We start from the raw sequence: 24,903 nt of genomic DNA on the forward strand, positions 1-24,903 counted from the left end.
ACTACTGATCTATACATATTTTTAACTATATATTAAGAAATGGGAAAAAAAAAAAAAAAGGCAATTCACTCCAGAGATGTGGAGTGTGGAAGGAGAGCATCTGCTTCTTTAGAGGTGTGTGGACAAGGACCCTTTCCAATGCCACATGGGATAATAAGAACAGAAGGAACCCATGAAGAACATACACTGGGGAAGCAGAACAGTGTATAAAAGGGCAGGTCAGTCCTACTACCTGAGTTATGTCTGGGACTTCGTCACTTAGAATTTATCACTGTATTTAGAAGCTGAAGGGAAAAACAATTTTGACAGAGGAATAGATACAACTGTCTCATGCAGTTGAAGTGTGGGGATAGGTTGGTGTCACTCTTCACGCAGAATTATCCCTTCCTTCCCAAATCATTCCTCTGAGCTTTTCTATTGTAAGCAATTACACTACACCATGCCATACAATTAACTTGGGATGTTAAAGGAGGGCTGTCATGCTCTTTAGGTCGAAATGAATTTGTTTTGCTTAACATTAGATCTATGCTTTCAATAGTGAACTGGAAATGGATGTTTCCCATTAGCAGCGCATCCATAAATTAAAAATAATTTCTCTGTCTAAAGAGGTCTTCAAAATTCTAACAGAAAAGGGTGAAAAGAGACACGCAGCAAAATTAACAGGTACAAAGGGCCCACTGAAGAGAGACTACTCACATGCTGCTGCTCTGAGTTACGAAATCAGAGACATCCATGTTGCTACAGATTACTTAAAAACCAACAGAACATATGTACAGCAGGAGGTGAAGGGAAACATTTCACGGATAGTTGGTTATCGTAATGCTTACTGTGTAGTCTGCACATTATTTTTTGCATGCTACAAACACATTCCACCCTTCCTGCATGTCTCAGAGGTCAATGACAAAAAATTTCCCCTCTACCATTTGTCAATGTGTTTTTTTCCCCCCTGTGACTTCATATTTTCCCACTTCCACAGAAAATCCATTCCTGTCTGCATGATCCTGATAGTTCTGGTTTGAACTAGTGTTGAATTAAGATAATTGCTAACTGTAATATCTTTTCAGTTTAGTTAGCTGAAGGAGCCTACTAAAATAGCTTGTGTTTCATATATCCAAAAAGGAAAGAAAGGAGCAGATAACAACATAAACATTTTTCAGCCTGGTTGAGAATTTGAGCATGGCAAGTGCAGAAACAAAAGAGATTTTCCAGGAGCAGACCTTGGTTTCACTGAAGGACTGAAGTCTCGTCAGACCTGAATGATTCCAAGGGGACAAGACTCCAAAAGAGGACACAGGGGAGCACTGCAGGGCAAAAGGAAGCATTAGAAGAGACCAGAGGGCAAGCAGAGATAAATGAAGGTGCACGTGCAATTTGGGAATCTTCAGGTACACAAGGTTAGGGAGAGCTGGCCCCTGGGAACCAAACTGTGAGTCTGGGACACACATGGGTGGGAACTGAGGGCCTCAGGATAGATGTTGCCTTCCAACAGTCACCTGATGAGCTCTATTTCCCCCTAGCCTATGCTTAGATCAGATCCCTTCCTCCTCCCCACACCTTCAAATCCAACCCATCTTTCTCCACGCTCCCTCAAATCCCCTCTGTGTGTCCTCACAACATCTCTGCTCCCTTCACCATCACCTTTAGTACAATGTACATCATGTCCTGCTGCTCTTTAAAGATATCCATTGTCTTACAGATGTTTGACCAGCAGTCCCTGAGCTTTTCAAGAGAAACGGATGTAGCACTGCAGAAGAGACAGAATCAGCACCAGCCCTACAGCCACAGGTGGATATGACTTGATGCTGAGTTTTTAATAGATTTTTCATGCTATTCCGTGCATCTTCTGCCACCGTGTGGCCAGTGCAAAGAATGAATGACAAAAAGCCAAAGGCAATGAATTGATTTACCCTTCTCAGATTTATTCCAACTTTGATGGGTAATGCACTTATCAAATTCATGATTGCTAGGCACAGACATCTTGTTAACCTGACCACTTTATAATTCATTTATTACATCATCACTTCATTTTTTACTTTTGGGAAATGTTTTAAAAACACATACAGTGGAGCCCTTGTGTAGCGGGAGGGAGAAAAAAGCAGTTCATCATTTATTAGCTGAAAGAACTGGTAAAGCTTAATTACAAAAATTGATCTGATACCATTACAGCAAACCACCTGTTCCATAACACGACACAACAGATGTCCATATCAGACAGACTGCAGTTGCCAAGAAGCCCTGTTTCTACAAATAAAGCCTTGATGATCACAAGATGCCGAGGAACAACTCAGTCCATTTGGGAAGTGAGGAAGAGGTGGAGCACAAGATTAAACAAAGCTCCCTCCCCATTTTCTTATGAAATGGCTAAACTGAATTGAACAACACCTATAAGGAAATGTGTTTCTGCTACATTTATGGCAAAAAATTTCCCCCCAAAACACATTACATGATCACCTCAAGGAGTGTGCTGGCTTGGAAATGGCTCAAAGAGGAATCTGGTGGCTGAAGACCACAGCTCTTGGCAGCTCCACACTGCTCAGTGGGAGACAGAGCTACAATCACCACATTCTTCATCAGAAAGGCACCTGTATCACTACAATTGTCAATATATTTTGAGTCAGTTCTCCCTCGTGCTAGCCATAGCCCTGTACTCTCCAGCTGAGAGTAGTGGCAGATTTTTGGCTTGCAGCTGATAAAAATGGGAAGTAAAGCTCATTTCAGCAACTAAGGGATGAGTCCCACATTAACCCAAGTGCTTTCACTCTGATTCTGGGGGCACAAGGAGACAAGAGGAGCTCAGAAATCTCTGACATGTCCTGAAATACTGATCAGGTTCCTCTGTCTCCCTCCCAGGGTCAATTAACACACAGAAATGATTTTGTCATGACCTCTCCCTAACATGTTCCAGGTCACAGCTTCTCCCAGACATACAAAGTGGAGCAACCCTGGAGCATGTGAGATGGGTTGTGTGAGAAGAACATGTAACCACAGGGGTTTGCTACTTCTGTGTGGTTAATGAAGATCTGCAAAGCTTCACACTTAAGTTATGCTGGTGTAACTGGCATCTATGGAGAACCTTTAAACCAAATATTTGGAAAAGAAATAATAGAAGCAATGCATGAGGCAGGCTGCTTGAGGAACCCACTGACTTAGCCTATAGGTGTCAAGTGCCTGCCTATGTCTGAGGCTGTTCACAAGCCTTGGGAGACACACTTGACAGAAGCCAGCTCACCTTCAAGCCCGCTGCCATTGCTCACGTTTCACTTCTTTATGTATCCTCTGATACACAGCTTCCCATCAGCCTTCACACTGAAACCCTTTCAACTCCTGATGGAGTAGTGGCTCACTGCAAATGACAGCATAAGTTAGCTCAGTCCACAGGAACAGGAGCTTTTAAAGAGTGCTTCCCAACACTAAGATGTATACATTCAATATTTAGATTAAACGAAGGCAGCAGGTTTGGCATCTGCACCCCATTTATACCTTAGGCATAACAGCATCTTTCTCATACATGAAAGCCAGAAGTGAACAGGACCATGTTTTAGGGTCCAGTCAGAGCAGAGCAAATACCTCCCAAAAATATGGAAGAATTAAAAATAAAACCTGAAAAGAGATTTCCACTGTGGTTGTTCAGTGTGCCGCTCTATAAATTTACCTTCCTGCTACCAGGAGTTGAAAGATACCTCTGTGTTCATTACCTTCATATGCAGGAAAATCTGGTGGAAAAAATAGTCAGCCTCATCCAGCAGCGTGTAAAGATGCTCTAACAAAAATTCCTTCTTCAAGAAAGCCAGAAGAGCAGAGTGGGAAACGTGTCAGACACTGTAGCTGATGATCCTTCACTCTCGGCTGAAGTACAGCATAACAGGCAGACAGACCACTAGTTCAACATTACATTACTGAAGAAAATGTGAGAAGCACACTCCTCATCCAAAGCCACCTCTCCTTTCCAATGTGCAGATCTCACTACTTTCCCCTTTCTGTCTACGTAAACCTTTAGAGGTACCTTAAGTATATGAGCTTGGCTTTCCAGGCCAACTCTCAAACAGCACTGCTTGTACCAGAGCCCATCAGACAGGGGTAGACAGCTTGTTTAAGGGGAAGGAAGTCACAAATACATGCCAAAACCCTCAATTTAAGTAGTGGCACGTTCAATGAATAGTGTTCCTTTTTCTCTAGAAGGCATCTGGCCTGAGCTGAAACAAGATCCCAGATATATCCATTCTGCTCTGTTACGCCAAAAAAACAAATATGGTAACAAAAAAGGCCAAACAACAGGGAGAAACAGATTTCGGATTCTGAAGGCACTTGATTGGAGGAGCACTTCGCAGAGTGTGATTAGCACCAGTTCACTGGAGCTGAGACAAAGCGGCTGGCTGAAAAGACCAGGCTGAGTGCACAGACAGCGAGAGCTGACCAAGCTCAGAAAAAGGCAGAATACAGTCCCATAAAGCTCCCATAACCTTTGGCTTCCACCTGCTCCCTCTCCCACACAGGCAGAGAGAGAACTGCTCAGAGAGGGCGGAGGTGTCTGAGGTATGTGCAACATGGTTGTGGTGACCCACCAGCACGGCGTGGAGCTCTGTCTGCCTCTGCACAGCAGATGACCCAGGCTAAGCTTGCAGTCCCAGCAGGCGTGCGGTGTTGAGCACATCATCTCTTGTCAGGTAGCAGCCACACAGCTGGCGGTACCCCGTGAATGCTTCCCGCCCATGCAGGACACGCCAGTTATCTATGAACAGCGCCTGCATGGGAAGAAGAAAGGCCAACAGAACAGGGTGAGCACCACACCGAGCCGGGACCCTGTGACGTGACAGGTCCTGGAGATCCCTTTCTGGAAGAGTAGGTAGGAATGCACCACCGTCTGTCTGACCCTCCCAGTTCAACACTGTCAGACACAGCACATGAGACTACAAGTGGATTTTTGATGTGATGTAGTACGTATGTTGCACCTGATGCCAGCAGCTCTGCTACTAACCATAGTGTAAAACACCTAGCAATGTACTTCTGATTTTTTTTATTATTTTTTTTTTTGCAAAAAATGTTGGGTCATAGTTCACAAACAACAGAAAACGGCCATCATCAGCCTCTAAGGTCATTTCCCCAGACATCCTTGAGAACAGAGAGGTGCTGGAGCTTTCTGATATGAATACTTCTGCTTCACTTTCATTTTTGGGGCCCAAACTGAATATAGGCCCTGCAGGAATAAAAACTTTTTCAAGCAGGCACAGCTGGTAGATGAAAACATACTCTGTAACACCTCTAAGTCTACAACTGCAGCTCTAGCTTTTCTAAAACTGCACCCAGCCTTTCCAACTTAGGGCAGAGCTTTTATTCTCTTCACACCAAGATGTGCTAAGGCATTTCTGGGACACTGAGGAGATTCCCAGACCTCCTGTAATTCACTAACAATGCTAGGATTCAAATATAACCTCAAAACAGAAGTAAATTTGGCCTCCCACATGTGCTCTTCATGCTTCCATTAAAAGATATTCTGCTTCTGGAAGAAGTCACAGGCTGAGCACTAATTGCTCCCAGCCTTCCTGCCTCTGAAGGTCCTCATTCAGAGTAACTGGAAAGATCTTTTGAATTAATTACTTCCACCTTGTCTGGAAGCTAATATTCTTTCACAACAGTAAGTACACATACAGTAGAGGCCAGTACTAGACTACAAAGCACACAAAAACAGCTGAAAAGAGCTGCAGTACAAGGAGTGAAGCATTAGATTCAGTGGCAACAGGCCTGCACATCCATAGGAGCATCCTGCTCCCCTGCCTGTACCAAACACACAAGCCTCCAACTCCAAAGTTTTACCTTGCCTGGCTTCAGTTTGACCCACAATTCATTTTCTGGTCTCCTGAGCTCAGTGGTGAGTGTGCGGTGAGCAGTGTACCAACGATTCACAACATCATAAGGCACAGTGTTGATGACTGCGCGGTCATAGTTATTGTATCTAGAAATAAAGAAGAGAAAAGATCGCTTATGTGGTCCCATGAGCACAGTGCAGCCACATGTTTCTAGAGGGAAGCTCAGGAGCCATAAGACTAGTCAGTATTAAAGGAGGCAATAGTGACGAGTAGAGAGGTTATGCAGCAAACACTCGGAGCAAGGAGGAGTTCACTGTTAAATCTAACACAGTTTTTGCTGCTTTTCACAGAAGGATGCCCTGCACTTTCTGAGCAGTGGAGAAAATGGTGGGAAGGAAAGAGAAGCCCATCAACACTGAGATATTAAAAACTTCTTTCCTTCTAAGAAACAATCTAGAAGTTAGCTGTCTGGTCAGCCAGTAGCTTCACACTATTAAGGAAGGGCCAGGCTCTAAACAGAGGCAGGCTGCAACAGGTGCACCAGCTACAGACAGGACTAAGGGTTTTTCAGAATAAAATTGCAGACCAGTTAGTGCTAAGCCAAGCTGGAACTTCAAAAGAGCAGCAGTGGTTCTTACACTTTCTTGAAAACAACACTGCAAAGCCCAAAAGGAAATGCATGGTGTTTTGTGGTCTCCACCCCACCCTCCCCAAAACATGCAATGGTTTTCTGTTGAAGCTGTCTTCTGGACAGTTAATCACTACAGTCTGTCCAACCCCATCTCCTCCCCATCTTCATTCTGATGTTACCTGATCAGGTAAAGCTCATTGTTCCAGGGATAGACGTTGAGGACTGGCCCAACTCCGATCATGTGGTTGTGACAATCTCCCACGTTCTCAATGTACTCGTGCTTCAGTGGCACCTTACTTAGCAGCTCAAACTGATCAGGTGCTTGCCGGAGAACCTGCTCCGCTGCATAGAAGCCATCCACCAGCAGTGTACGTCCTCCTGTCCCCTCATGCTTGAGGCAGTGAAACACTTGGATGCTGCATGGGTGAGAGCACAAGGGGAAAGACTTCAGCTGCCTGTCCCGTCAAGAAAATGCACTCCTTGGGGACCCAGACAAATGCAGATAGGTGCAACACCTCTCTCTACTGCTATTACTGACAAGTGTCTCACAACAATTTATTTCACTAAAACCTGACAGGGAATGAAGACAGCCCAGCAAGAAGCAGTTCTACTTGCTGTATCTTTAGCTCTCATATATTTTGCTTTCCTAGAAGAGGGCTGCTGTCTACAGAGTCTCCTAAACCAAAAGACACGAGGCTAGGAAACTTCAAGTGGTGTGTGGTATGTGACACCCAAGGTCCATTCAGGCAATAGGACAAAGAGGTGTGAAACATAAAACTGACCACTAGAATAACTCAGAACAAGAGTGCAGTTAAAGACATGCTGGTGGTACTACGCTCTTATATGAATGCATATGCATCTTGGTCTCCCACAGCTAGTCAAGACAAGCCATGTGACAGTATGTCAAAAATCCCCTGGGAAGCCTGGAGCAGAGTCCTAGAATGAGAAGCTTCCATATTAGGATATCCCTCCCTAGCAGGAAGCTGCCCAATTCAGCTGAACAGCTTTTATTCTTTTTTGAAATTTCTGAAGTTTCTTTCTTCCCTTCATCCAAGCATGTCAGACCTTGTATTACATGGCTAGGAGCTGCCTTGAGTCACATACAGTCAGTTTTCACAGTGTATCAACTTCACTTATCAGAAAATCAAAATGTAACCTTTCAGGGCAGCCTTTATCTCCTGATCTTCCTTTGAGGCCTCTTAACCCCACCCCACAGCAAGTAATTTGGCAGATGCTCCTAACTACAGCCTCACCAGTACCTTCTCACATGGACTCCAATTGTCCTTTATATCCACAGAAGGATCAGAATAATTACAGCAAGTCAGTCCGCAAGTTCAGGAGCACAGGTTGCCCAACTCCTCATGGCTCTGTGCTTTCAAGGCAATAGTCTCCTCCTGCAGCTCAGGGCACTAAGTTCTTCGCTGCCTGGTAAGTGAGATAATACTGTACACTCTCCTGTGTCTTGGGGATTTTCTCTCCTCTATCCTTTGTAGTAATTTAACTTGAGACTTGTTAGATCTGGTTGATTTTACCCAATGCAGTGGGGAAAGCAGACATTCAAATAAACATGTCTTTCCTGAAAAACACCTCACTTCCTTTAGAAGCAGGTCAAAGACAGTTTAAAGTGCTTAAAACATTTCAGAATAAGCCTCCAACAGTCTGAGAAAGGATTTCTGGCAGAGATATGTGCTCAGGAAAGCCAGAAATTCATGTTTTACCTGCATAGCTACAGTTTGCAAGCATTAGTTAGCCCACTAGCCTAGTCCACACTGCCATGGCTTGATACGTTTCATTTTGCTGCAGACTAGAATATACCTATCCAAATGAAAGGTACAGAAATAGCTGATGAGCTCTGCAGTTCTCACAATAAGCAGTTCAATTAAAGGACAACTGTAGGCTGAAGCTCTGATTACTAATTAATTTTTATTTAGTTGCTGAGGAGATTCTGTGAGCTCTTAGAGCAAGTCAAGCAAGCAGGTAACTGCACAAGCCACGAAAGCACGTGGTTTCTACAGTCCACTGTTCACTGGAAACAAGCCGACCTGCACATGGCAGGATTTCAGTTTTATACAAATATACTTCTAGCTACACAGAGCACACTCGAAACTGCTTACCTTGCTTCTGACACCTAGCTGCTTCAGAACAAATGTTGCCACCCAAAAACTCTGTGCTAGGCTGGGGACAGGCAAGCAGGTGCCTCCTTGGTAGCACTACTTTTCCTGCTTTAAGTGAGCTGCTCTGAAATCCACTTTCAGCCAGAACACCTCACATGACTTGGTCCACACCTGTCTTACCAGGTCTGCCTAACAAAACCTTCCCATTACAATGCTCAGGAACTCATTAGGAACAGCCTCATTAGGAAAAGCTAATCATACTATAAGGCAGGAGGCTTGGACAAGATGACTTCTGGCCTCTGTAGTCCTACAAAATCACCATGCTTCCATCAGTTCAACCCCAGGGCCTTTTCATGACTTCCATCTTGACTGAGATGAAAGCAAACAAACAAACAAAAAAAAATTACACATGAAATTAAGCCTTCTGTGCTTCAGTGTGAACCATGATCAGGGCTGCTGCCTTTCTTTCTCCAACTGGGTACAGAACTTGTGGCCCATAGGCTATACTGGAAAAGCAGTCTGCAGACTTGCATTTGGGAAATGTTACAGCTACAAACTTTTTTTTTTTAATGTTTAAAGCACAGACAAGTGTAAACTTTGAAGGGCTAGATTAGCCCTTCCTACAGGGTTGCATTACTGCCAAAATACAAATCCCAACCAGTCTGAAGCAGAGCATCTGCAGAGGGCAGACAGAAGGGCAGCACATACCTCTGGTGCCACTCATGCAGCTGGGGAGGGCAGAAGCAGATAGTGCAGGTTGTGCCAAGACAGACTGCTCCCTCCTTCCCCAGAGGCTACCACTAGGAGCACTCTGACAGTGAAACACAGTGCTGATGTGGACAAGGAGGGCTCGCCCATGTCAGCACAATTAAGCTGAAGCTTAAAAACCTCTTTCATTGCCTGCATTCTGGAAGACCTGTGAGTTTCAAACACAGGGCATCTACAGACTACCTCACTTCAAAGGAATCAAGCAGGATCCAGAATTACTGTGTGACTAGCAACATTACATCACATCAACAGTACTGGAAACAATCAAGTCTAAACTGCATCACTGTGAATCACTCCTGCCTTCTGTGCTGAGTGTCTGTGAACCAGCAGCAGCACATACCCGCAGGGCTCCTGGAAGTAGGTCGTGTCAGTGTGCCGATCCAGAGCCAGTTTTGTGTAGGCAGTGTCGCCCCGGGAGAAATCAGAGGTGAAGTACCACATTCTGCCATAGATGGTCTCCCTGCAAAAGAGGTAGGCAGTTATCACTGAGTGCTGCAGGGATCAGTATTGTTGTACAACAGATCCTCTCTTGCACTTTGAGGTCACTCTCGCCCATCTCACATACAGAGCAAGTCTTACTTCTCCTCCACAAATACAGATCTTCCTTTTACTCCAAAGATGAATCCCAGCCAAATCATGGAAAGACTGAGCAACATCAGAAATTACCGGAGCGCAGCTAGCCTTTGTATGTACCCACTGTGGGTACAATTCCCTTCTTTCTTAAGAAGATCTGGAGTTTTCACTGACCCCTCCCTGTAACGTGCGTGGCAGAGTCTAGAGAAAGGAAGGACCGAGAAGACACAAGCAATACTCAAGGGCTACAGGATGAGGCTAAAGATCTGGAGGAAAATGTGGGATGGATATTCCTCAGAGCCCTTAATTTCTATTTGGAGTGGCTATTCATCAACAGAAATAGGAATCCCATCTCTTCTAATGGTTGAAGGCAAGTTAAGTTGTTTCTGCAACTTGGATAAAACTTGAAACCTCAAACCCAGGCTTGCCATGTTATTGGTGGTTTTAAACAAACACAGAAGAAACGTTTCCCAGTATTTTTCTTTAGCAAGAGCTACAAATTGTTTTTGATCTCCCTTGGCTCCCAGGGCCAGGGCTGCCCTCTTAACCTTTCAAGTCACAACAGGAAATCTCTCTCCTTGCAAAGCTCAAGTCTTCCCAGACAGGCTACTTCCTTCAGTTACTCCTCTCTGTGCAGAGTCCCACTATCACAAAAGTCACTGTATGCTCCAGAGGCAGCTCTAACCTAATAACCCTAGCTGCCCCCCAAAAAGGAGCCAGATCCCACTGTGCAATATCCATCTCTGTCCATTGTGGCCCGGCCAGAGACTGCAGAAGACCCAGATCCTTTGTGTGCAGAACATGCAACAGTGCACAATACAAGGGCAGCACCTTTCTATACAAAAAGGAAATAACAGTCTATCATTCACAGTTCTACAAAGCTGTCTGTGGTCTTCCTGGGGAACTACTAGTTACCTGATTAAACTGATCCTTTCCGCTAAGATTTGTGTGTCCTCTTTGGTGGGAGTGACATTCTCAACAAAAGCAATCCCATACAGAAGGAAGTTTTGCAGGAACTCCTTCAGCCCCTCGTCCGTCTCCAGGAAACTTCGGCAGTCAACAGAGGGGACCTGGGCTTGCCGGTAGATTTCTGCATTCCAGAGGATCCGTGGGTGCATGACCTGCTGCTTCTGCCCCTCGTAGCTGTTCTTCACCAGCCACTGCAGCCCATACCGTGTAACATGTCCATCCGGCCCTGTGACACAGGAGGAGAGCCAGTCATTGCAATGAACATCCTGAAATCACAGCCAGTGCAACCATCAACTTAGGACAGTCCTTACTCTTCTTATTTTGCCTAACAACATCGTATTTTGGCTGGTATCAAGAGAAAAGAATGTATTCGATTTAGACCACTAAAGTACTAAAAGTATTGCCAGCAACTCCAAATTCAGAGCCCAGTGTTTCTATTTCAGTAGTTTTGCTCTCAAGTGACAGGACTCCATGGAAAAGCAAAGCACTGATGACTAGACCATAAATGAAGGAACCATAGACGAAAGCAAACTGCAGCAAAAGGAAGAAAGCAGCAGGGAGAAAGGACACAAGATATGAATTCTGATAAGGGACATCAGTTCAAATAAAGCAGAGTAAAGAAAAAGCAAACCAGTTCTTGATATGTTCACTATTTGCACTGCTGCCACATTCCTGCAGTAAACTACACAGATGCTGGAGATGCACACACCTCTAACCGAGAGAGAATGCAAGGAGGGGAAAAAACAGACATAAATAAGACTGAGTTATGTTTACAGAAACAGCCCTACTCAGAACAGCAGTGTTTAAAATCTGCTTACAGCTAAGCCTCCTCTCAGAGCAGCTCCTGATTTAGAGATAAGGTTTCCTGGGAAGGGACAGCCTTAGGAGTGGGATCTATCAGCCAGCCTCACTCTCCAACCAGGGCTGCTCGTTGACAGACAGGGTGCAGGTGCTTTGGTACTCACACGTGAGGAAAAGCGTGGTCTCATCCACTCGGACAGCCTTGGGCCTGATGCTGAGGTCCACACTAGCTGTGTCCAAGCTGCGCTGGTTTGTCTTGGCGTTGTAGCAGGAAGCTGAGCGGCAGTGGTCCCGCAGCCAGACGAAATCGAAGCGCATCAAGGTGTTTGCATACCTGAGCTCTGCCAGAAGTCACGGGCACAGAAGGTGCATTGGTGTGAACAGTGAGGAAAAAAAACACAGAGCCTACAGGTTATGACCTACTTATAGAAGATACAGAGCCTGTTAGACTTAGCAGCTGTTTGTGCAAATTAGCTTATCGCATGATGACCAGGCAAAAGATCTCAAGTGAAGAGCGTCACTGGCAGTGATTTTGCCATGGTCTCCTGTCTTACTACGTCCACAGTCAGTCTCACCCTGCAACAGGAAGCAGTACAGTTGACAAACATGTCTATCTTCTCTCTTCTATGGGTAGTAAATTCAGAGCTACCCAGAGGCTGCTGTACATAACAAGGTTCCCCGTGCCCGTGTAGCTGCAGATCTCATTGCACAAGCACAGGTAAGAACCAGCCAAATATTCTAAACTAAACACACATTACAAACAACATTACGACCTCTAAATCCCACTTATTCAAGTCCTGACCTTCTTGCTCCCTCCAGAGAAAGCTTAGGAATACTCAAAGTCCTTTAGAGGGAAATCAGAGCTGGCAGAGGCAGTAGGAGAGCCCTTCCTGCCCAGCTTTGAAATCCAAGTATCTATGTGGTAAAACAATATTCTCTCTCAGAGGGCCACTGTGTTGGATAAAATATTAAGCAGTTCCTTTTTGAGACAGGCTTACAAGAGACTCTAGAATAGCAACACCTTCTAACCAGCCTCAGCAGACATCACAAGGCAGAGGCTGGACAGCTGCAGGTGACAAAGACCATGGAGAAATGTGTCTCAGTTACTAAGCTGAGTCCAAAAAAAAAAAAAAAAACAAACAAAAAACCCACCCCCCAAAAAACAAAGGACAAATTGACCTTAGACTGCATTTATAACTGTTTTACTTCACACAAAGGCACTCATTCCTTGCTTTTCCCTTCAGCATTCTCACAGGGAGGAACAACTTACACCAAAAAGGCTTGCTCATGCTATCCAGACACACGAACAGGTTGCCTACAAGCCTGCTCTAACCTACTCTGTTTCAAAGATTGCTGTTTTAAGGAAAACCTGCAAGTAAGGACAAGGCAGAGAGCTGGGACATACACTGAACCAGCCATCCCATCTGCAAGACATAACGAACAACTGGCAGACAGGGCAAGGTTCAGCTGCAACAACAGCTCAGGAATCACTTACTTTTCAAGTTAGTACTGCCTCATTTATTATAAAAGACTTACTGCCAGCAAACAAACCTGCTCCATCCTGCCTTTGGGAATTCCCAAAGGAACACAAAACGCCAATTCCAGCACACATCTCTCTAAAAAACAAGGGTTGTTTCAGAAGGGAATCACTACCGGGAAAACAAACTCAGGAAAATCTTGCTCCTCTTCCCCCAGAGACCCAAAAACAGGCTTAAAAGCACACACCTACCTAAATGATCACCGTGTAACTGCCAGGCACAGCTGAGGGACTCTGGGGCTGTGTGATGCCAGCGAGCCACAGCAGCTGTGAAGGTCCTCCTGCCGCAGGACAGCCCCAGCAAGTGATGTCTGGTGTGTTGGCAAGGCACACTGAGCAGGCACGCCAGCCTCCGGCACCACATCCTGAACAGCCAGGAGAAGGAGGAGAACAAAGTGAGTCAGCTGTACTGTTGTTCTGGGTATAAACATGTAGAGCATGCAGCCTACTCCATGAAATTGGGTGCTGTACCCTTGCTTAGGTCAGCTACAGTGAACACTTTCGTAGACACCACCGCTATCGAAGACAATGAAGACAGCAAGTGAAAACTCCTAAAAAAAACCCTAAAACTGAGTGTAATGGAAACAGCAGGGAATTCAGCATTAGAGCAGGTAATGAATTTTTAAAACAAATAAGCTAATCCAATCACAGAACATCAGTTGGAAATAGGAGGAGAAACAAGGACATTTTGTCTGTTTTGTGATCAACATAAACTCCAGCAGAAAATTGTCCTGAGGAGAAATAGATAAGATCCTGAGATTTATCAGGTAAAGCACTTCCAGAAGAGACAGCTGGGTGTTCAAAACCATTTACAAAACACTGGCAAAATCTTATCTGCAGCAAGACTTGTCTTTTCTCTGGTCTTCCCCAAGCTGAATTCCCCCTTGCTGGACAGAACTGTAATCATCAGGGAAGTGGAGAAAAGTGACCATGCTTAGGAAAGCAAGTAATAGAGGAATCAAGTAATTAGGTCAGTTCTAGAAAAAGTATGCAGAACAATAAGGAGGAAGAACTTCTACTGCCAAAGGACACAGCAAGCATGGAAGAGTAACCAGCCATGGTTAACTTTTGACCAGAGATGAGAAGGTGAATTCCAGAGGTTGGTTCATAACGACAATTCAGGACGATGAACAAAAGCAAAATCCTGCAAGTTTTAAGACGTGAAGCCAAAGCCACACTAAGCACTCTGTCTTGTGCTCATCAAGTTCTGGATGTCAGGCCTAAATCCAACAGAATTTTAACAATGCTTTGATCTGAAGCACATCAAAATGCAGTATCACTGAACAGACACAGGCACAGAAAGAATTTCTTATCCTGCTTTTCTGATTTGCCTTCATTTTCTTATCTGAAGTGTACAGACATTGGTGCCTCGGCTGTCTAACCTGCTCCTCCACCTCATAGGTGACTTAGTGCAGAAATGGTGAAAGTTAATAAGAACAGTAAAATCAGCACAGAGGAAGATATTCCCAGAAAATTTGCTGAATGTGAAAAAAGTAGAAACTGTTTTATAAAGATAATGCAGTTTGAGATTAAGATGCAACTCACTGACTTGTGTAAGGTGCTTGGCTTCAGCCCGTGTACCACTCACTGACAGTTTCAGAGCTGCAGAAAGATGGTTCTGATTTCTGTGGCTGCTAAAATGCAATATGCCATCCTCAGCAGGCTGCATTGAATCTGGCTGTCTTGCAAATCAGCTGGATTCAGGTTAGCAGCTCTATTTTGCTCTGCGTGCCAGGTAGATGAGCGCTGGCTGCTCCTTGCTTTCTGCCTGACACCTGCAGACAGCAAGATCTCTGCTAACTGATCTTGTGCCCTGCAAAGCTCCTGGATCTCCTTCTAGATGCTGACTGAGCTGCAGCATCCTGAGAATCTCCAGCTTCCTGCAGACAAACTGTGCACCAGAAAGTCAGTTTTGCAGAAATAATCTGGCATCTAGTTATGCCAATGCTAAGTTTTGCAAGAATGCTTTACAAACTGAATATAGGAAAAGGAATTAGCCAAATTCGATACATAATGACTAAGTGAAGGAAACCTGAAAGAAGATCTACAGAGAACCAGGAGTCACCAATAACAATTATTGGGTTTACAAACTTTAAAGAAATGAGTTAACTCACTAAACCAAGTGTTAACACTCACGTTACTTGAAGACTATGCTTTGTGAAAGAAAAATGACTCACTCCATTTAGGCTTTTGGATCTCAAGAATATCCACCAACAGAGAGGATAAAAAAAAGGACGTTGTTTGCACACGGCTGATATCTCCTCGCACTGGACACAACTGATAGGAAAAGCTCATCCATAAATCCATTTAGAAAGTGGCCCCTGCCTGAGGCAGCTCCAGCTGTAGTTATCTCTTTCTGCACATGTTCTTTTTTATCTCTGTCTTTTTCCAGTATCAAAACTTACCAGAGAATAAACACAGGTAATGGTAAGTGACCCAGATATTTAATCTAATCACTGAGACCTCTTGCTTCTCTGCTGTTCTTCCTGGAAGCAGACACCACAAACAGCTGAGAGAAGCCATAAATTAAACCTTCCAAACGACATTAAAACTGAGAGGAGTCGAACACATGAAAAAAATCTGTAAAATTAGGGAGAATTTATATTTTGCCTTTGAGCTTGTTTAACAAAAGCTAACAACACTCTCCTGGCTGGAATTAATTATACGAACAGATAACTCTCTCCTCCAGTCCTCCTGTTTACCTCCCTCTGCACTTCTGATCTTTATGTTGCCTACATCATACACACCTTACCTGAGTACCTGTGAAATGCAGCAGCTGCAAGGTCCCAAGACCACATTTCCCTTTAAATTCACAAAGGACAGGCAGGAGGAAGGAAAGGACACTAAACTACCCTTCACGTGAAGGCAAGCGGACTTTGAGATATGAGAGATCTTCAATTTCCAACCCTGCCCCTCTGCCAAAGGAAGACGAGACCCCGTGCAGGCATTATACGCAATAATGTTTGGCTCAACTTATCCAAGAATCCACCAGCTGGTGAATGAGAGACAGGAGCACGCACAGAACCCACGGCAGAGCTGAAGGAAAGGCAGAAAACTCAAATATATTGTGATCAGAAGCACAGCACAGGGCTCTGGGGAGAGTAAAGACGAGAGAAACACAGTGAGAGCGGGAGGAAAGAAGCGCGGGCCTCGTGTGTCCAGCAGGCTTCCCTCAGGGTCTGTGATCACAGGGACTGCCCGACCTTCCGTGGTTTCATCACTGCCAATGCAATCAGCATCTGCAGTAACGAGCTGTGCTTTTCAAAGCTCTTAGATAAAGAGCTGCAACTTTACCTTGAGCAAACAGATACACCGAGCTGGAAAACAAGCAGAAACCAAATATTCTCATCTATAAATACATATCTACGGGAAAAAAAAAAAGCAAAAAAAAAGAACCACACCAACCCACAGCTGCAGCCCGCTCTCAGCAAAACGCTTCCAGGAGGAGGACAGCGGCCTGCAGCTGCCACATCTCTCATTTCTACCTCCTTTGGAAGACGAACCCAAACCCCACGCGACCATCGAGGCAGGAGCAGAGCACCAACCCCAGCCCAGCCCCGCAGCAAAGCCTCTCGCAGAAGACTCGCGGACGGCCGCAGAGAGCGGAACCCCGTTACCGAATCGCTCCGCGTGCCTCAGCGGTACCTGGGGACGCGGCCGGGCGGAGCTGCGCGCCGTGCCTGCGGGGCTCCGCGCTGCTCCCCGCAGTGCCGCGTTCAACGCCAACAGCCGGAGAAAGCGAGGCGATAAATAGGTGGGAGGCCGGGGTGCAGAGCGCCGCACACCATAGAGAGCTAGGAAGACCTGAGAGCAAAAAGCCTCCGGGCACAGAGAGGAGAGGGCTGTGATAGAAAGGCTCCCGCCGTAGAGCGAGCCTGAAGTGCGGAGAGCGCCGCTGGCGGGGGCGGATAGAACAACAGAGCGCTCCGCCGAGAGACCATAGAGAGGAGCGTTGCGGGATAGAGAGTCACCGCAGGGCGCTGATCGCGCGTGCGCAGTGTTCTGAGTCGGTCCGACGGCGCCGGGTTCCGAGGCTGCGGGTTGGGCTCGCGGTCGGAGGAGTGGGCGGGGTGGAGGCCCAGGTTTTGGGGGTAACACCTGCAGATTTTCACACTGAGAAGCAACAGATCGCGTGTGGGGCGCTTAGGGAGGTGCGAGGCAGGCGGAGGTGCCGGTCCGGCCGCTGGAGGGCCGCCTCGTCCCGCCTATAGCAGCCGTCGGGTCCTTCCGTCCTGCCGCAGAGCAGCTCCTGAGGGCGGGCTGCGATGCTGAACGCTTCGGCTGCTCTGCTCGCGGAGCCGCTCGACAGTGCGGGCCCGCAGGCGGCAGAGTGCGGCAGAGTGGTGGTACCGGAGCTGCCGAGCTTGTTTCTCTCCGAGATGTCACTTCGTGGGATAGCACACGGTTTCAGCAGCGGTGACACAGCCCGCAGCACCGCACAGCCCTGTCCCAACATGGGACGCAGCCTGAGCAGCGCTGACCCCTTGCACCGTATCCGCACTCGCATGGCTTTTCACCCATGGCTTTCCAAAATTAAGGCATTCCGAGCCTTCTTTCTTCCTGTGCCGTCCCTGAGTGATTGCATATCACCACAGCTCAGTTTTCCAAGCTTTTTTTTTGTAAGTTCCCCCCCACCCCCCCCCTTCAGGAAAGCAATAGGGAAGGCGTCTGGAACAGGCAGAGTTGCTGGCGGGGCTCTGCTGCTTCCCAATGCTCAGTTCAGCTCCCAGAGGAGATAAACGAGTTAGTCAGTCACTGAGCTCACAGCAGAGGCATCTCAGCCTCCATGAGAATTTGTCAGTGGCCCTTCCTGGCTGCTGGGTACTCAGAAGAAGGGAGAGACCAGGGATTTGGGGGATACCCTTCCTGTGCTGGCTGAGGGGGGGGCAGCACCGCTGCAAGGTCATGGGGTTGTTCTTCGCCTCAAGGAGCGAGGGTGGCATGGAGCTCACCAGTACTTACAGTCCCACCTGATTCCCACTGTATAGGAGTTTGTGCTGAGAAAGGGGGCACGAGGGAGCTTTCTAGGGATTTCCCTGTGAGATTTGGGAGCTGGGAGTTTTCCCCAGTTTCCACCCCTCCTTGCAGCAATGCCTCTTGCTCACATGCTCCTCCCAGGGTCATAAGTGGTTTTTTAAAAAAGCAACAGCCCACACAATGCTCTTCCCTTCTCCAGCTGGGTGCTGCTGACGAGATACCGCATCCGGTCCTGAAGGTACAGAATTAGCCCTCCACATGGGAAAGGCCCTGCCAATCCTGGCCACCAGCTTCAACACCCTAGGACTGTGAGGTCAGCAGCACGTCACTGCTATGCATCCTACAGATGTATCCTCCAGTCCCTTCCAAAGGCTCGTGCGATATGTTGCTATTCCTTCTCTGCTTGTGGGATTTCTTGTAGGTCACATTGCTGGTGCTGATGTCAAATGGTGTTTTCCTTGACGTGCAGAGTACATGCAGGTTTAATCTTTAGGCATAGCTTTGCACTGACAAAAATTGAGGGATATTTCCGCAGGTCAGGATAAGGAATTAACGTTTTACAGGAAACACAGCAGTTTGCACACAAGCTGCAAGAACAAAGAAAGTCTGAGTAAATTGGGGATATTCCTGGAAGTGGTTATTGGAACAAAAATACTGAAAAGTGCCAGTGTATGTGTCATTCTGATGTGCAACCACCCAACCTGAATGTCCAGCCCAGCTAAACTCATTACCACCTGTAATGCCATTGTGCAATGGGAAGCATAGCAATGACAGAGGAGTATTAAAGTCCTAGGCAAACAGCAGCTATGGACACAGAAAACAAGGAAAAAATCTGCTTACCCTTGGAAGGCCACAGATGTAGAGTGATCTCCAACAAAATTCCTTTACTTCCACTGCCAACCCTTAAATGAGGTCTGGGAAGGAGTGGATCTTGGCTCCACCCCTTCTGGTCACTCAGGTACATTGCATGCACCTGAGCTCCCCTGGGTTGGCCCTGCCTTCCCACCAGGTTCTCAATCATGTTTTAAGCTGACTTAGCATTTCTGCTACACCACTCAGGAGCACAACTCAACCCAACCAAAATGGCATGTCAACCCAACACAAGTGACACAATCTAACCCAACACAATGAATGGTGCAACCAAATACAACCCAATCAAATATGCCTCAGTGATACAACCTGAACCAGCCTGAATGATACAGCCCAGCTTTGCTCAACTCAGCTTAACAAAACCATATACAGCACAGCATGATCCAGGAGGACCTTTTAGAAAGGTCAAGATGAGAAGGGTCCATGGACTGTAGCTCCCCTTGTGCAAGGCTGTTGCAACAGCAATAAGAGCAAAACAACTTGTATCAGCCAGGTCTGCACCTCTACACTGGTTGTGAATGGCTGAAAGGTGGCTGTGTGTTGAAGACACGAGAATCCAGGTGGATTTTCTAATAATTTAAGCTAATTTAAGCTTCCATCTCCTTGTAATTCTCCATTTCCATGGATAAAGTCACCTCCAAATGTCTGTCTCTCGCAGTGATACTGGACTGTGGGTTTCAAGGTGACTGAAGGACCAGCCAAAGGAGCAGAGCCCAAATCCTCTTGGGAACTGCAGTCAGGGCAGAGAGCTGATCTGCCCAGTCCCCAGGAATGCATCATGTTCCCATGGAAACATAAATAAATAATTATTTATTTGTCGTTTCGATCTTTTAAAAGTTAATCTAATCCCCTGCCTCCCTTTTTTTTTTTTTTTTTTTTTTTTTTTTTCGGTTATTCAGAGGAAGGAAGGAAGCCCAAACTCGGATGTTTATTTGTTCTGTCCTGGCCGATGTTCCCTTGGTCGTGCTCCAGTGGCCGATAAACTGGCAGGGAAGCAGAGCGTGGAGCACGGCAGAGCCTGGGAAAGGCCGGGACCCCGCTTCCCCTGCCTTTACGTCACTGTTTCTCTCTGATTAGCTTGGCCTGGGGGCTGCTAGCTGCCTTCACTCCCTTGTCTCCTCCATGCCGCCTGTGCTTGTCATCATGTCCCCATACCTGAGATGTGGGTGGGAAGCACGGGAAGGCAGCACAAGGCTGGACCAGCAGGATGATGGCGAGACGCCTGGTGAGAATAGGGGTGGAGATCAAGAAGAAAGTGCTGGAACACCACAAGTGACAAGCTCTGCCTGATTTATGGGACCCTTATTAGGGGAGCAGTGCAGGTATCTGCAAGGATAGCATCTCCATGAAGACCGAGTCTTTTCTTCTGGGTCCTGGTTTGATCCCCAAGGGATCAAGGATTGGGAGCCTTGTTAGCACTATGTGTGGGCTAAAGACCACTTCCCACCCCCTTTCCAACCAAGATTTCCACCTGAAACAAATCTTCCTAGCAAATTAAAACAAGATGGCTGGGCTGTACTTTTCTAACAGGCTTTCACCTTGTTCTCCTTCAGTCCCAACCATGGTTCAGGCTATACCACTGGTGGTCCTACTCAACTGCAGTGATGTCTGAGGCCATTACAGGCCTCTGAAGTTCTTCTGGGAAGAACACCCACCCAGGAACATTGGGGTGGGAGATAAGTTTGAAAGAATTCAGGAGGCTCTTGCAGGCTGAATGGAAAGTGCTGCAGGGAGAGGCGAGGTGGGAAATGCTGGGACAGAAGGCAGCTGGGGAGGTATTCTGTATCTGAAATGGAGAAATAGCTACCAGTACTCTTTGCTTTAGAACAGAAGAGGAGACCTGAAGAAAACTGAATATTTTGGAGATCTTCTCCTTAGGAGAGGATGGTGGGAAATATGAGTGTCCCCTCCTCCCCATCTTCAGCTCCCCATCTTCAACTCCCAGGAGTTGAACCCAAATCCCTCCGTGTCTCAAGCAGCCATCCCACATCCCACACCCTTTTGCAGATATGGGCACTGGAGTCCTAAGAGGGGTACTCAGGGTTGCAGGTCACTCCCAGTCACCACCTGCTGGCTCAGAGGATAACATATAGCTTCAACACTCCTAATTGGAGCTCTTTCCCAACACTTCCTCCTCTCAATCTTCTACCCTTAGTTCTGCAGAGTCAATAAGTTAATTCACATTAAAGCAGGAGTCTTTTCCAGTTCCCATGTGTTTGCAACAGCCAAGGGAACTGCAAAGAGATGGAGTGAATCCTTCAGACCCCCAGGGATGGGAGATAAATCCCTATGGCTCTCCCCGGCCCAAAGCTTCTCTTGCTTCCTCTCCCTTTGTGCTCCTCCGTTTCTCCTCCCCAGTTCTCTCTCCCAGGCTGTGGTCCTCAGCAGACAGCTGCTAGTGATTTTCCTCGGTCAGCAAAAGCCAGGGCTGCGTGACGCATGCAAGGGTGAGCCTGCAAGCTATGCTCTAAGGGGAAGGGACCCTTAAAGATTCTCTGGCCCAACCCCATGACATGGGCATCTGTCACCAGCCCCATTCAATCCAACTTCGAGCACCTCCACTGATGGGGTACCCACAACTTCTCTGGTGGACACAGCCGCAGCGCGGTGGGGTTGGAGAAGTTGGCGGAGACATGTTTTAAGGTTTTACCATTCCCTGTGTAAAAAAAATTCTTCCTTATTCCAATCTAAGTCTCCTCTGTTTCACTTTAAAGCTGTTGCTACTCATTCTATCAATGCAGCCTGGATCATTGTACTACTTGCAGTCTGCTCTGAGATAGTCTGTGCTGAAGATACTTAGGATCATGAGATTTTGGGGGATGGCAGCCAGCTCTGGCCATACCCTGGACATCTTCTGCACATCCCAAAGCATGGCAGCAGGAAGGGTCCTTCTCAGGTGACTGCAGACCAAGAATAAGCCATACCTACTGGAAAGGGAAACTGAGTCAGGAACCATGAACTAACCTAATTTCCTGATTTCCAAGAATTTGCCACGCTTCACCATGGGGAGATGGGAGAGATGGGTCTGTGCATTCCTCTGTTCCACTGTGTGCAATGGGTGGACATGCCCAGGGGCTTTTGGGGAACCTCATAAGAGCAGGACCTCACTGCTTGGCCCAAAAGCGCTTAGGCAGGAGAGGCTGAGCCTCCAGATAACCACTGTTATTTAATTTATTTTTTCTAAATTAAAAAAAAAAAAAAAAAGGAAGGAAGTTAATAAATAATGTAAAGTGGAGAATGCATTAATGAAAGAGAGAGCGAGGGAGAGAGAGGAAAAGAGAGGAAGGGACAGGGCAGAGTGAGAGCACAGGAGGGAGGAAAGATATTCCTGCCTATATCGATTGGATATGATTACATTAGACCTATCAAATATTCATACTACATTCCACAAGAGGTCATTGTGTGTGTTTTTCCAATTTAGCTCTGCCTTGGCGCAGGAAGCAGGCTCCGGGTGGGAAAAGGGCTGCGTCAACGTCTCCAGCCCCACAGTCCTGAGGCTGTGTCCACCGAGGTGGTACTGGAATGGCTTCAACTGGGACAAGGGGACTTGGGCTGGGGTGTTTGAGGTGGGTGTTTGAGGTGGGGATGCTCCAGGAGATGCCATCAAACCCACTTGTGGTGTTCCTTTGCCTTGGACTTGCTGCTGGGGCACTTCAGCCTCTAGGAAAGGCACTTTTCTCACCTGTGCCTCAGTATCCCTGTGAGTGATGCCTGGCTTGGCACATATTCTGACTGCAGAGCTCCAGGGATGTGTCCCTGTCCACCAGTGTGAACCAAGACATGTGCTTTCCATGAATGAGACAAGGTGGCAGGAGACAGCCCAAGGCCACCCCATCCTCAGGCCCCATCCTTTCTCAAGCAGCAATGCTGGGGGTGGCAGAGAAGGGACCGTGGTGCTCCTCCAAGGCTGGGAAGCTGAAGCTGTACCAAAGCCTGGATTTCAACACAACCCCAGCCTGGTGCTTCTCTCTGTGTGTGTCCTCAGGGGATGCCCACCACTTTCCCACAGCATCCCCTTGTCACCATCCCCATGTCCCTTATCCCCAGTTTCTCCACCAAGGCAGATGTCCCTCACCCTGGCAGCCTTGCACCAGGGCTGCGTTTCTCTCCTTACATTAATAAAAAATTTTACAGCACGGTGGCAGGAAATGCATTTTCAGTTCATCTGCTGCGGCTATTAGATTACCAGGAAATGGCTGGCTGGCTGGCGGCCAGTGGCTCCAAAGGGCCGGCGTGCACCCAGCGTGAGGCAGAAGGCAAGCACACCATCCCTGTCCTGATGACACTGTCCCTGCTGTTCTTATGGCATGCCAGCTTGTCCCTCCTCCAACACTGCCCGTGTCCTATCCCTGTGCCTTTGCACTGGATGTGGTGCAAAGGATGCAGAGATGGATCTATTCCCCTTTTTGGAAGAAATGGAAATGCTTGGAACATCTTTTAACAAACCTTTGCTCTTGTCTTAAAAGCAGCAGAGCCCAGAGCATCTTGACTATGCTGGGAACAGAGAAAGAAGGGATATTTGGGACTGGGATGTACATTAAGAAGGAAAGAGCTTGGTTATTCCAAACTGGGTTGTTTTGGATCACTAGGATGAGCTGGAGGCAAGAGGAGCATCAGGAGGAGTTAAATTCATGTTTTTGTTAAAAGCAGGGTCAGTGCGGGCTATAAATGGCTATAAATGGCTATAAATACCTGTGGGGTGACAGTGCTAATGAAGGAAGGGAATTAGCAGCAGCCCATGGAGAAATGAGGACCAGCAGTGGTGGTTGGACACGGTTTTTAGGCTAGGCTCCTCCTAGACATGACCTGGGCTCTCTGTGGGTGAACAAAGCAAGGCCCTGCTGCTTTGCAATTGGTTTGGTGGCCCTGGTGCTTTTGGGACGATCCAGCAAGAACCTTGGATAGGCTCTCAATGGGTGGGAGATGAGAGAGGACACCCAGAAAGAGGGGAATGAAGGGTGGAGACGGGGCAAAGCAATGGGAGTGGAGCATGCAAGGGAGCAAAGTGTGGGGAGAAAGCAAGGTCTGAGCCTTGCTGAGGTTTATTAAAGTTTAACCGAACAGAAACCCTGGTTTGCGTGGAGGGGACCAGCTATTTTTAGCTGTGGGTAGGATGTCAGCTCTGAAAATAGCCCGCCACCAGATCCTAATGAAATCCCTCTCCCTTTGGCTCTCACCCGGAGTGAGTTTGGAGGGGGAGGATCGCTGTCACACCCGCAGCTGAGGAGCTCCTGACATTCACAATGACTTGCCTTTTTTTTTTTTTTTCTATTTTTTTTTTTTTTTCCTTCCCCCCCCTATTCTTCACCGGCTCTGCCTTACGCCGAGCAGAGGAGTCACCAGCCAAAAAAGTGAATGCGGGGGTGGTGCTGCTTAGCTACGGCCAAATCCCAGGCAACATGTGACCAGATTGGCAATTTAATACCAAGCCTTTCTCCCCTGTACACACGCGTTCAAGTTAAAGTGACATTGAAATGGGAGCTCCAAGGGATGAAGGCAAAGAAATAGGGTGGAGCTGCCTTCCTGCTTCGTTTCTAGGGATGAGCTGTGTCCATTGGGTTGGGAAACGCGGTACCCAGGTGAGGGAATCTGAGGTATGGAACCCCATGGAGCAGCACTTGTTGCTCACCAGATGCACCAGGGCATAGGGAGAAGTGTCTACATTCAACAAAATAAAAGCACAAGAAACAGTTTGCTTTTTTCCCTCCTGCTTGCTGAGCAAAGGAACTGCACGATGCAGAAGGGAAATGATGATTCTCCCCTCTCTGTGCAGCCGTCTGTTCATTCTGTGCACAGTGGGGCGGATGTACCTGGTTCTTCCTCACTGAGGCTTGTTTTGGGATCTCCACATTTCTCACC

The 24,903-nt window shown here is 47.0% G+C and overlaps 1 protein-coding gene across 1 annotated transcript; it reads right to left on the minus strand.

Annotated features, from left to right (window-relative positions):
- Positions 1-1,898: 1,898 nt before the first annotated feature.
- Positions 1,899-17,075, minus strand: TMLHE (trimethyllysine hydroxylase, epsilon). Its single transcript, XM_010715303.4, has 8 exons — positions 16,843-17,075; positions 13,390-13,562; positions 11,825-12,001; positions 10,806-11,085; positions 9,658-9,777; positions 6,615-6,851; positions 5,812-5,950; positions 1,899-4,742 (listed from the first exon to the last, which is right to left on the minus strand). Exons 2-8 carry the CDS (start codon positions 13,559-13,561, stop codon positions 4,611-4,613), a joined length of 1,257 nt encoding a protein of 418 aa, XP_010713605.1. The 5' UTR covers position 13,562; positions 16,843-17,075; the 3' UTR covers positions 1,899-4,610.
- Positions 17,076-24,903: the final 7,828 nt, after the last annotated feature.

This window comes from Meleagris gallopavo, chromosome 9, assembly GCF_905368555.1.
Source record: "Meleagris gallopavo chromosome 9, MGAL_WU_HG_1.1, whole genome shotgun sequence".
Taxonomy (NCBI): Eukaryota; Metazoa; Chordata; class Aves; order Galliformes; family Phasianidae; genus Meleagris; species Meleagris gallopavo.